The 13260-nt window shown below is 37.8% G+C and overlaps 1 protein-coding gene across 1 annotated transcript; it reads left to right on the top strand.

Moving 5' to 3' along the window:
- Nucleotides 1–350: 350 nt before the first annotated feature.
- LOC136692781 (uncharacterized) lies at nucleotides 351–11111 on the top strand. The gene is made up of 18 exons (XM_066666456.1): nucleotides 351–453; nucleotides 2189–2446; nucleotides 2565–2663; nucleotides 2804–2933; nucleotides 3226–3350; nucleotides 5397–5678; nucleotides 5748–5846; nucleotides 5993–6110; nucleotides 6359–6489; nucleotides 7413–7679; nucleotides 7753–7854; nucleotides 7949–8066; nucleotides 8328–8435; nucleotides 8638–8816; nucleotides 8903–9066; nucleotides 9536–9790; nucleotides 10382–10544; nucleotides 10885–11111. Exons 2-18 carry the CDS (start codon nucleotides 2195–2197, stop codon nucleotides 10987–10989), a joined length of 2697 nt encoding a protein of 898 aa, XP_066522553.1. The 5' UTR covers nucleotides 351–453; nucleotides 2189–2194; the 3' UTR covers nucleotides 10990–11111.
- The last annotated feature ends 2149 nt before the right edge of the window (nucleotides 11112–13260 follow it).

Genomic DNA, 13260 nt, shown 5'->3' with positions numbered 1-13260 from the left:
CATTACAACACAATTCTCTCTCTCTCTCTCTCTCTCTCTCTCTCTCTCCTTCAGGTGGGGTGGAAAAGACACAAGGACAAGGTCAGCTAGCTAACATTATATGACATTATAACAGCTAGATAGCTTATTTGAACTTTCCTTCACTTTGTGAGCTCTTAATTTAAAGAATGTATTGAGAATGTCCTTTGTTAGAAAACGCTACACTGAACAAAGAGAAAACCTTGAGAGAAAACTTGACAAACTTAATAAAAAAAAAAAACATTATTAGCAGAGGTCTCTGAAGTTGTGTGTTCGATGATAACTTTTAACAATTTTCTTCCAGCGCTGCCTGCACCACTCCTTCAGTTTGGGCCTGGTGTTGTTCACTCTGCTGTTACTGGGGATGGAAATTATCGACAGATCCCACTTCAGCAGAATTTCTCCTACTTTGAAAGACAGTACACTCAACTCTATGTAAGTGACTGGACAGAATGTTTCGAGATGCTGAATACCTTCCAGATATATTTGTACCCTGGATAAATAATAAGAGCATCACAGTAAACCTTGAGCTAATTTTAATATTTTGACTTTAGTGTCAAAATCCTACGGAGCACCTATACTCTCATGGTGGAAAAATATTATTTAGAGACTTAATCCGTTCCCTTAATTTAATAATCCATTCCCCAAATTTAGGAATCCGTTCCCTCAATTTAATAAACCTTTCCCTCAGTTTAGAGAGACATGACACAGGCTATGCATTAGGACACACGTTTGATCGCTCCTGTTCATTCCTTATTTACACTACAGCCATATTTTATAGACTAAATCCTGAATAGTTCAGGTCGAGGAGGGAGTGAATCTGATGGGACTCCATTTTGTTTTTAACTGAGTGAGTTTGGCGCGGCACATTCAGCTGGAGGCGGGACAGTGGGCTCCTGTTTTTTCGGCAGTTAGCCGCGGCTCATTCTCTCTTTCTCAAGCAAATTATTCAGTAAAATCCAGCTGACCTGCTATTGTCATTCAAGAATGAATGTTTAAAAATGTATAAAACCATAAAAAATAAGCTGTGTAGAGGATTACACCTATCAGTGACACAGTAAAACTTGCATAGGCATATGTTTATAACTACTTTCTTAATTCTATACTGTCTGCAGCAAAGCGTAGATTACGAAATAAATGTACAGTACTTTTAATAAACATACAGAATGAAGATGACCTGAAAGCTGGAACTGTCCTTTTTCCGTTGGTGTAGTGTACTTTATATAAATATTACAAACATACATTGCATGGATTGTGTTATGGACAGGAGAAAATTGGGCAATATTAGTTTCTGACCAGTATTTTTTGCAAAAATCGTGGTCACAGGTGTCATATGATCACACCATGCCCATTTACCTTGAATGATGTGTCAAATTAAATCTTAGGGTGTCCTCTTGTGGACAATATGATGTATTGCCTGATCTCATTTTTCTCGGTTGAGGCTCAATTCTGTCCACAAAAGCACCGTTAGGTTTTATTTATTTTTTTTATGTGGTAATTTATAAATAAAGACAATAGCAGATCAGCTGGATTTTACTGAATAATTTGCTTGAGAAAGAGAGAATGAGCCGCGGCTAACTGCCGAAAAAACAGGAGCCCACTGTCCCGCCTCCAGCTGAATGTGCCGCGCCAAACTCGCAGAGTTAAAAACAAAATGGAGTCCCATCAGATTCACTCCCTCCTCGACCTGAACTACTAATATTTTAGTCTATAAAAAGTGGTTGTAATGCTTAAATAAGTAATGGACAGGGGAGATCAAACAAGTGTCCTAACGCATAGCATGTTTTCATGTCTGTCTGAAAATGATTGTTGAATTGACGGAACGAATTACTAAATTGAGGGAACGGAGTAAGTCTCTAAATAATATTTTCCCACCATGAGACTTTAGGGGCTCCGTACAATCCTGTTTCAGAATAAAACATTTTACAATGAAGATTTTACAGTTTTTGGTTTTTTTTTAACCTGCCAGTACATATGTCAAATGTCCTTAAACCTCTTTTCATAGTAGCCTGGGATGTGGGATGTGGACAATGGGGAATCAAGGCTGCACAATTGCAATTACAAAAAACACACAAGTCCTTGTTTGTGGGTCCCGAGGTCACAGCCTCATAAATGAGACACAGTCATAATGTTGAAGGTAAACTGAATTCTTCCTCTGCTTCTTCCTCAGCTCAGTATGGATGGTTTCCTGTCTTTTACACCCCTCTCACCCGATACCTACGTCCCAGGTATACAGGAAGACATCATTGCTCCTCTGTGGACTGACCTCGACATGTACACCAGAGGAGATATCTCCTATGAGCAAGCCACAAATGGTCCTCTTCTGCAGACAGTTACAGACCAAATGGACTTGGTTTACCCTGGATTCACTGCTTCCTGGGTCTTTGTCAGCACTTGGTTGAACATGGAATTTGAACCTGACACAGGGGTAAGTGTCCATCACATCCACAGCCATATCATTTCAGTTACTGCTTGAAACCTGAACTATTTTTGGTGATCTCTCTCTCTCTCTCTCTCTCTCTTTCTCTCTCTCTCTCTCTTTTAAGGCCGTGACTTTCCAAGTGGTCTTGGTCTCTGATAATGAAGGCCACACTTGTGTCATGATGAATTATGGGGTCATTCCTAATGATCCAGAGCCCTGGTTGGTGAGTAGAGGAGATTCTTATGTCTTTAAATTTTCTTTTAGGATTTTCATAACATTTCAAGATGTAGCAGCACAGTACAATATCATTTTTACTGTGCATTGATTTAATAGGTTAATTTTCTTTAAATTATGTGGTTCTAGGCTGGCTTACAGACACAGGACAACAATCAAAATTTCACCATTCACGTCTCCAGCATCACTAACCTTCCTTTGACCTCCAATGTTGGAATACCTGGTCAATGGATTTTCCAAGTTGCCGGTTCACCTCTGGGTACATTTACTTTCACACTGTCTCCAAACTGATTTTATGATTAAAGGCTCCACACTATTGACATGGATACTAAGGATGTTTAATCAGTTCATTCAGAAAACTAAGAGTCTGTTACCTTTTACTTTAAAATCAAATGTATAAGCCTAGGTATAAACAAATGGACATTTTGAGTTCCAGCTAATTTTGTTCACTGGACCAGGATTTATGGATGGCTCTTTACATATGACTGGTCTGTTACTAAGAATCACTCAACCAAATTAATGACCTATTTATATTATCATATTTCTTCCAGTTCCAACCATACTGTTTCCTGTTCTGTCTTCTGCTGATCACCTTGTTCTTTATGATGGAAGTTACCAACAGATCCAGCTCAGTCAGCCATTTAACTACTTTGGAAGATCTTACTCACAATTATATGTAAGTAAAACAATGAATACTTTTCAGTGTAATATGTATTCTGTGACAGTAACTTTCAGCACAGTTCAAAGCCTCATTCAAGGCTAAGGTAAGAGTAATCAAGAGGAGCATTTAGTAAGTGCTAATAGCACAGTTTTATTTGATTATCTTTAACGTAAATTTGAACATGACCAAATGTGAGCCTCTAAAAGAACATACACACACAAATAACCAAGGACTGGTTTAGTCACCAAAGCTGATTTATTAAATGTAACGTCAACTATTTAAAATTGATTATACCTCCGAATAATATTATGGACTACGGAGACACACGAGAAGGAGGAGGGATGATTAAAAATATGAAGGAATTTCTCTATGATAACTACACTAAATTCTAAAAGCGAGCTATAATTTATCCCAGAAATACACTCTGAGCTAAAAACACCAAACTCTGAGCTATGAAATAAAACCACATGACCTTACTCTCCCCTTGGATATGATGACGGGATTATGTGAGACGAGGACTTACCAGACGCACAGATCATGGAGCTTTCCACAGCCATTGGCTTGATTGTGTTGCAGCAGAAGTCATCCGTTATTCCTCTTCTTCCCAGGGCTTTGGTCAGATACACAGCTGTAGTGGGGTGACCCCTCAGAATGATCTGCCACTTTTGGCAAACCACAGGCACGTTTGTCTTAGGCTGCACTTGAGTTCCCTAAAGTTTCTTTCAAGCCCAGGGCGTGACGTTGAGAGTTGCTGGATTAATCTAAAGTTTCCTAAGATAAACAACACATCTGGCTGGAATTTCATTTACCTCGAGGAAATAGCTCTAACTTAGTTAGATTTCCATGGCTGGAAGTCGATTAAACCAGTCCATTTGTCCACAAAATGGAAGTCCAAACTATGATCTGCACTGAACTTAACTCAGACTGTGTACAGACTGTAAACTCTTGCATTTCACTGAGACAAGTTCTTGAGCCTCAGTATTTTGAACCTAGCCTCATGAGCAAAACCTTGGAGGTGGGTTAAAGCTCTGATTGGCCCTGAGGGATTAAGAGAGGAAAATCCATCCCCAGTTCGTTCATTCATTGTCTGCAAGTGCTTATCCAATTCAGGGTCTCTGTTTGTCGGGAGCCTACTCAGAATCTGTGGGCGCAAGGCAGGAACACACCCTGGAGGGGGCACCAGTCCTTCACAGGGCAACACACACACACACACACACACACACACACTTTTTGGACGCTTTTTTTGATTCGCCAATCTATCTACCAAAGAGTGTATTTTGGACCATGGGATGAAACAGGAGCAGATGGAGGAAACCCTTGCAGATACGGGGAGAACACACCAAACTCCTCACAGATAGTTGCCTGGAGCGGGACTTGAATCCACAGCCTTGGAGGTTTCAGAATCCTTTACGACAAGGATCTCCCAGAAGTGAAGTCACAGAGAATGTACTACAAATTAGACAAAACAAAATAAGAAAAAAATTACCAAAGTCTCCGCATCTCTGTGTAATTCCTTTGCACTTGTGACCAACACGGTACTACCACATTCACATATTTATTATAACTGAGATTATAAATAGTTTAATGGTAACTGAATGAGTAGGATGCATGTTAATAACTCGTCTGTAGGCTACTATTGTGAACAAATCCTACATAAAGCTACCAAATATTTCTCTCCACTGAGTGATTCTTAAGGCCACTGGAAAGAATTAAAACCACTGAGATACTCTGGTAAAAATTACTCTACCCCATGTCCACAGGTAAAATGAATTCTGTCTGAATAGGACAAGAATCATTGAGTTAGGAACACCTACCTTTTTTCTACACTCATTGTCCATTCTCTCAGCTCCACTGACCATACAGGGGCATCCTGTTTTTATACAATTAGACTGTAGTTCACCTGTGCATTTTATATGCATCTATGCAGCTATTCTTTAGATTAACAAGAAAACAGCAAGTAATAAGAGAAACATTAGTTACAGAGCAGCTTAGAAGGATGACTTTTTTTCATGCAGTATTTAAAATTTTATAAGTAATTATTTCTATTTATTTCTTTTTCAGCTGAGCATGGATGGCTTCCTGTCTTTTGATTTTAATAATAATCTCTTCGCTGATGGCTACTATCCATATAACCAATTACCAAGTGCAAACATGATCGCTGGACTATGGACTGATATTGACACTTACACCAGAGGAGACATTACCTTCCAGCAAGCTACAAGTGGCCCCTTTTTGCAACAGGCTACAACTGTAATTAAACAGAGCTTCAATTTGACCAGCTTCTCCGCCACCTGGGTGTTCGTGGGCACTTGGCAGAATGTGGAATTTGAACCTGACACAGGGGTAAGTGCCAGTCCTTATAACTGAGCTGCTGCCTCAAGACCAACATCTGACATCTTTGTTCTCTTTAAGGCGGTCACTTTCCAAGTGGTCTTGATCTCTGGTGCAGACAGTAGCTCTTACACCCTGCTGCAGTATGTCACCATTCCTACTGATTATGAATACTGGACGGTAAGAGGAGCATGATCCTGTATACATATAATTTTAGATTTTTTCACAATGTTCCAAGATCTCCACATATCCAAAACTCTAAGGAGTTTATTCTCTTTTAATAGCATTTGCACTATTGATCCTTTTATTTAAATTATTGTTTTTAGGCCGGTTATCAAACAGCAGACAACAGCTATCAGTTCCAACTCCCAGTCTCCACTATTACTAGCCTCCCTTCATCCACCAATGTTGGAGTTCTCGGTCGCTGGGCTTTTAAAGTTAACGGTACAGAGTCTAGAGCTTGTGGTCTTTGCTGTTATTGTTGTTGTTGTTGTGTGTGTGTGTATGTTTTAATATTTATAGCAATTTATCTAAATTAAATTAATCTTAATGTTTTAATTGATATGATATTTTATTGCAGTGATAGTTAGTAATATTTACTAAAGCACAGAACACAATGCTTCCCCATCCCCGTGATTAGAGTGTAACACTAGTGCTAAAAAACTGATGGCATGCTGCTGGGTGTTTTCCAGAACCGTTTGGGCTATTCTTTCCTGTGCTACCTACGGCTGTCCAGAATGCTCTTTCTGGAGACGGGTCTTATGTTCAGATCCAGCTTCAGCAGCCCTTCTCCTACGCTTCAAGACAATACTCAACACTATATGTAAGTAGAAAAAAGGCATATGTAAAAAAATAAATATTAAAAACCACATCATCTTATTGTAAATGTCTGACAGACAATAACTTTGCTATAGTATATTACAATAACTGCTATATCTGCTATAACTAACTCACTAAATTAATAAATGCTTCTGGATTTCAACTGGGAAAAACTTTTGTACTGAAGTAATTTAATAATCTTACCTACTTTTTTCTTTATTTAAAAAGATACATATTTAGAGATCAATATAATAAACACCAGCAAACAATCATTTTGTTTTGCACAGCATATTTGCAAGTGTTAAATAAATACAATTAATGTTAAATGATCACAGAGGGATCACAGACCTTATTACCCTCAGTGTTCATTTAAAATTAGGTTCAGGGTTTTAATTCTGTTCCCTTGATCCAGACAAAACAAGAACACGATACATTGTTAAATTTTAGTTCTGATTTGTTTAATTTCACACTGATCCTTTTACAATTGTGGCATACGTATGATTATATTTTGTCTGATGCCTTTTAATATCTGATATTTGGTCGTGGTTCGCTTGTTTGGGGCACATTAGTTTGAAGGGTGCATTCACACTTACTCTAACGAACCACACTAATTATACAATTGCACCACGGTTTGTTTTAATCGAATCAAAGCTGACAATCTAATCACAAATTAAAAGTGAAATTGCTGTGTGAATTCCATAAATACAGGTTGTTAAATTAGACATTTGCAGTTTATGATGTTACTGACAAAGCTGTTTTGGATCTCGTAAACAGTTTGGTGTAGTCTAATAGGTATTTTGGCTTTACAAATGAATAAAAATAAACAAAAGATGACCATATGATGATTACAGATCGCCTCAAAAAACAAGTGGCTGCAATTCATACAGTCCTTAAAGGAACTGAGATATATTTTTATGTCTCCCTCAGCTCTATATGGATGGTTTCGTGTCTTTTCAAGCCATCCCTCAATATGATGGCTACTATCCATACATCAGTGCAGACATCATTGCTGCACTGTGGACTGACATTGACATTTACACAAGAAACAACATCTCCTATGAGCAAGCCACAAGCGGACCTCTTATAAATCAGGCTTCATCTGCAATTCAGCAACTCTTTCCTGGGACGAACTTCACCGCAGGCTGGGTCTTGGTTGCCACTTGGAGTAATGTGGAGTTTGAGCCTGATGTTGGGGTAAGTGCACATCAATACAGTTCATTCTCTAAATCCACATGTTCAGTGTGTGACATATATTTTCTTCTTGAAGGGGGTGACTTTCCAGATTGTCTTGATCTCGGATGGAGACAGTGATGTGTCTTACGTCCTGTTCAACTATGGTGACATGCCAAATGATCCTGAAGCCTGGAAGGTGAGAGAAACCAGTAAAATACTTTATTACATTCTGAGAAGAGAGATAATTTCTGTAGTATTTAATACTTTGCTTGGGATTATAATCTTTCCAGGCTGGTTATTTCACTGTGGACAACTCCCAACAATACACCATTTCAGTCCCCAGTACCACCAACCTTCGTACAAGCACTAATGTCGGCAAGCCTGGTCGATGGGCCTTCCGTGTTGATGGTAAAAATCACAAATTTATTCATTAACTTATTTATTTATTAACTTAATTAACAAATGTATTTATTGTTTATTTATTTATTTAATAACTTCTGTAAATGTTCAGTTTTTTTATTTTAATTATAAAATTTTTTATATTTTAAACACAGAGGCACTACAAACACATTGAGACACATTTTTTATTAATGACAATTATGTGTGGTGTGTATATATATATATATATCCCCTCTCTCTCTCTCTCTCTCTATCTCTCTCTCTCTCTAGCCTGTGCATTTTTGAACTGCTCCCCCAATGAGGTGTGTGTGTTGAGATCTGGAGTTTACGGCTGTGCCTGTGCAGACAATAACCCAAGGCCCAATCCTGACACTTTTGGTAAATGTTTCTTTTAAAATCTAAATTTTAAATTGTTTTACCAAAGGAGGTTCCTGGAATATATGTTCATATATTGACTGTTCTTCTTACTTCTGTAGATTCCAAAGGGGATAGACAAAAGTTAAAAGTGCTGAAAGACAGTCGATACCACACACCTCATTCATTCCTTCAAAACCCTGTGTCTGACTGTGTTTTCTCTCAGATGCTGTCGAGACATGTGGAGGAACTAATCTGTCAGTGTCTCTGTCCCGCTGCCAGCTGTTTGAGGCAGGATTTTCTTCACAACTTCTCCACCTGAACGATCCTAGATGCCAAGGACAGATACAGAACGACCGACTGGTGTTCAGTTTTAACGACAATGAATGTGGCACAATCTTGCAGGTAAAACAGAGGCTCTGTAATTAGAGAGATATGGTAGTAGAAAAAAGACTGGTCTGATTGTCCGAAACTATATCTGTGTTTTTTAGACTAATGCCACTAACTTCATCTACGAGAACGCCGTTCAGATGTTCAGTGGCTCATATCAGCGGAGTCTGATCAGTCGTGACACATGGCTGAATGTTAGCTTCTCCTGTGTGTATTCGCTCATTCAGACGATTGACGCGCCCACTCTCTTCCAGGCCACAAGCAGGTAACAATTTTTGCAGCTGCAATTAAACGTCATATTTTATGAATCATTTTCAAATATTTTTGGTAACACTTCACAATAAGGGTACACTAATTAGCAGTAATTAAGAGAGTAATACGACAGAAATAAACATCACTAAACAATTAAGTAAAGTAAATAATTTACTAATATTATACATACTAATATAAAATAATAAAAGAATGATGCTTAAAGCTAGTTCTTGTTTCTTACTGTTACATAGAAATTAATTATGACATTACGTAACCATTTAATGAAGCTTATTACTGTTTGAAGTATGGTGAATTAATGTACCTTTATGAATGAATGAAACTCACTCACTCGCGGCTCAGTAAAACAGTCTGTTCTCACATATTCACAGTTACGGACCACTACACGAGGGTACTATTGTACTTTGCATCAGTGACACTGTGTCCTTGTTAAACATTATTAATTCTATGTATTTTTTCTACAGTGTTGTCAGCAAGAACCTGCCTAGTGGACAGGGCACATACCAGATCAGTTTGACACCCTACGGTGATGCTTCATTCACTAATCCTTTAGGGGGCACTGTCACTCTTGGAGTAAACCAGCAGATCTATATATCTGTGGATGTAAGTGGAGTTGACGCTCAGCAGTTCACCGCAGTGCTGGACAGTTGCTGGGCCACACCGGGCCCACAGTACTACTACTACTACTACAACGCTCGCTGGGACCTGGTCACTAATGGGTAAGAGGAAAATCTTTACACAGTGTAATCCCTAACCACATACTGTATCTGAGTTGGTTTGACAGGGCTTATGAAATACACATGATCCCATGTTGAAACATCATCTAATCTACTCTTTGAAGATTCCTTTCAGAGATGAAAAAGCTTTAAACTGATCAAAAATATCAACACCACAAATCTCTTTCACGCTCAGACATGTACCCTAATGTTTACTGGTAACCATGGTGCACAGGAAATTATTAGGAGAGCTCCAGTGTGAACAGAACCAATCCCCCAACTGAATAATGCAATGCTTTTTAAAATACAGTTAGCAAAACACATTTTTACTGACAGCTAGAGTAATTTAGTAAGAAAAGTCTCTTTGGAACTCTGTTTTGAACATGATCCTTTAGACAAGCAACAGATGTCACCCATCTGTGTGCAGCAATGCCATACATCTATGAGGCACATTTAGTAATGTAAAAGTAGAGGAAATGTCATTTCAAATGTATCCTTGTGAATTCCCAGGTCTGAGGTGTAAAAAATGTTGCAGTGTTCACATTTCTGACCACATTGCCCCCACCACGCTCATCTTCCCTGATCTTTCACCAGGTGTCCTAACCCTCAGGACGGCACAGTGCAGGTTCTGCAGAATGGAGTCTCCTTATCTGACCACTTCTCTTTCAGGATGTTCACCTTCACTGGTCTTTCCAACTCATTCAGCCTGCACTGCCAGGTTCACCTGTGTCTGAGAAATGGAGGACAGTGTGCTCTGGTAAGTTCAGCTCAAAGTTATCTGAAAGAAAGACAACATTGACAAATGACATAGTTTTTTTTTAATAATCAACAGATTGTTACTGAAAACACACATTCCTGCACTGTTTAGCGCACAAGTTCACTATATTAGAAAATAGCAGCTGAATTCTCTTGTAGTTCAGATGCTGTGTTATTATTGTGTTCACTTACTTTCTATTAGAATATCAACAAAAACTGGTCATTTGACCAGAACTGTCAGACTTTCAGGAGAATGAGATCCGTGTTTCTGTGGTGTTTGACAGCAGAGTAGCTGATATATGAGAACCAATATTGAAATGTTACTGTTTTTACTTTCTCAGCCATGCACTGATAATGATGATGATGATGATGATAAACACTCAAAGAGGAGACGACGCAGGTCTTTGGACTTCCACGACACCGCTGCCATCAGCATGAGCTTCTAACCTTCTTCTTCTGAAACTCGCATTTGTCAACATATGGCATTTTATGAGACTCTTTTATTCCTTTCTATACAAATAGTCCGTGATTACTTATCCGGACATATTTTCTAAACTGGGGATATGATCATGGTACTGGTTCTGTTGAAACAATTAAATAAACCTTACTGAGCATCCAAAAATTTGTTAATATTATTACTTTTATAGAAATCATAGTAGTTGTAGTATTCTGTTTATTTGATAGATATTATTTATTTTATTTTATTTTTTTGTGGAACTATGTTCACATATTTGAAAACTGGATTTTCTATCAGTCATACGAAAATTATAATACTTTTGTAACAGTATATAAGGGCTTTATTTTATATTCCAGCAGAAATAATAGAGGCATACCAACAACATACTGGAGATAGTAGCAGTAGTATTAGTAGTATTCTTTTTTATTTGACAGAGATATTATTTATTTATATCAAGAAAATGCAATTGCCCTGAGAGCAAGGAGACGGGCAAAGTTGGAGGTCCACTGACGTTTTGCCCAGCATTTTCTTGGCGGACCACCGGTGATTAAACAAAATACCACATTTTTTTCAGACTTTTCCATTGATAGTCCAATTTGCTAATTTTTCATTCATTATGTTATTTTGCTATTCTTTATAAATTACATTAGAAAATTATTTGAATCCAGCATAATGTCAATATTTTCAGCATAATCAGTTTATATCAGGCATACTCATCATATCTCTCATAGTTGTGGGTAATATTTGTATTAGTTTTATTTCCAGAATAAAAGGGTCAGTAAATGTATAATCTGTTTGAGGAAAACTGTGGTCTACTATCTGTGGTGTGCCAACCTTTTATGCCAGTAGAACGATATATGCTCCCTGTCCTGGTGGCTGAATTTATTATTATTTTTTTTTGTGGAAGTTAAGATATTTGGACAGTGGATTTTCTGTCTGTCATGTATGACAAGTATAAGAGTTTTGTAACAGTATACATGGGCTTTATTAAATATCCCAGCAGAAATGATAATGGCATGGCCCTGATAGGAAGGAGACGGCAGACCACTGTTGTCCCACTAAGGGCAAAGTTGGAGGTCCACTAGTGTTTTGCACAGCGTTTTCTGAGCAGACCACTAGGGATTAAACAATTGTAGATTCACAGTACAATTTACATTTTTTTTCCTTCATTACATTCTTTTGTTATTCTTTATAAATAAGATTAGTAAATATTTATAATCCAGCAGAGTGTCAACATTTTCAGCATTTAATCATTTTATATCAGGCTTATACTCATTATTATATCCCTCGGTGGTTGGTAATATTTGTATTAGTTTGTTTTCCAGAATAAAAGTCTCTGTGAATGTAAGATCTGTTTGAGGAGATTATAAATGAGTTATATTCTGTACAGGACAGTAATCTGAGTGGTCCTATGGTGGACCAGCAGTGGTCTACAGTCAGTGGTATGCCAGCCTTTTTATGCCAGTGGACCGATATATGCTCGCTGTCAAACTGGAGATAGTATGCAAAGGCCTGAAAAATGCCTCCTCGTACGGAACCAAATTAAAAGTAAATCTCACTAATAGGGACGTGTGGAATAGTGGACTTCCTTCCTTTGCAGTTCTCAGTAAGTCCAGCAGGTTGTTTTGTTTACAAATGTATCACTACACCATTAAATAAACTGCTACATACAATTTACTGCCATTTTGAATAAACCGCCATGGTATAAACACTGTGATATTAAATATATCTCTAATTTAAATACACAGCCACATTAAATAAATGGCTACAATAAATTTAATTCCACTGTTCAAAAGGCCCAGTGTTCATAACAAATTTATAGTAGTTCAATACATAAGAGATAAATGGACGTGAATATTTGGTTCATTTATAAATATGTGTATTTAGTTGATTATTTTTCATCGGTTGAAGTTCTGTCACATTACTTTCAAGCATTGTCAACAAGTGGAGCAGTTGTTAAGTGCAGCCACCATAGTTCTTTCTCAGCTTGCGTTGTGTCTCACAATTAGTCATAGTGCGTCACTGACGAAATATGAGTCAAGTTTGTTCTTTCGTTTTAATGCATTTCTGCGAAGGAAATTGCGAGTTAAGGTTAATGAGCATTACTGCTTCATGGTGCGAGTTTGTTCAGTCCATGTGCTCTTCTTGTGTTTCATTTTCCCTCGGTATGCACTGCAAATTTATCTCTTGTTGATTGTGTTGTATTTTAAGTGTGGATATATTGCTGTACATGTTATATGTTTATATCTGTAATATTCTT

This window comes from Hoplias malabaricus, chromosome 3, assembly GCF_029633855.1.
Source record: "Hoplias malabaricus isolate fHopMal1 chromosome 3, fHopMal1.hap1, whole genome shotgun sequence".
Taxonomy (NCBI): Eukaryota; Metazoa; Chordata; class Actinopteri; order Characiformes; family Erythrinidae; genus Hoplias; species Hoplias malabaricus.
This window is presented reverse-complemented; position numbering and strand designations above follow the sequence as displayed.

What these genes read in the sequence shown, in the direction of transcription:
- LOC136692781 (XM_066666456.1), top strand. Translation starts at nt 2,195, where the DNA reads ATGGATGGTTTCCTGTCTTTTACACCCCTCTCACCCGATACCTACGTC. An exon ending in CTGGGCTTTTAAAGTTAACG is followed by an intron (nt 6,111 to 6,358) that starts GTACAGAGTCTA and finishes GGTGTTTTCCAG; the next exon opens with AACCGTTTGGGCTATTCTTT. An exon ending in ATGATCCTGAAGCCTGGAAG is followed by an intron (nt 7,855 to 7,948) that starts GTGAGAGAAACC and finishes TAATCTTTCCAG; the next exon opens with GCTGGTTATTTCACTGTGGA.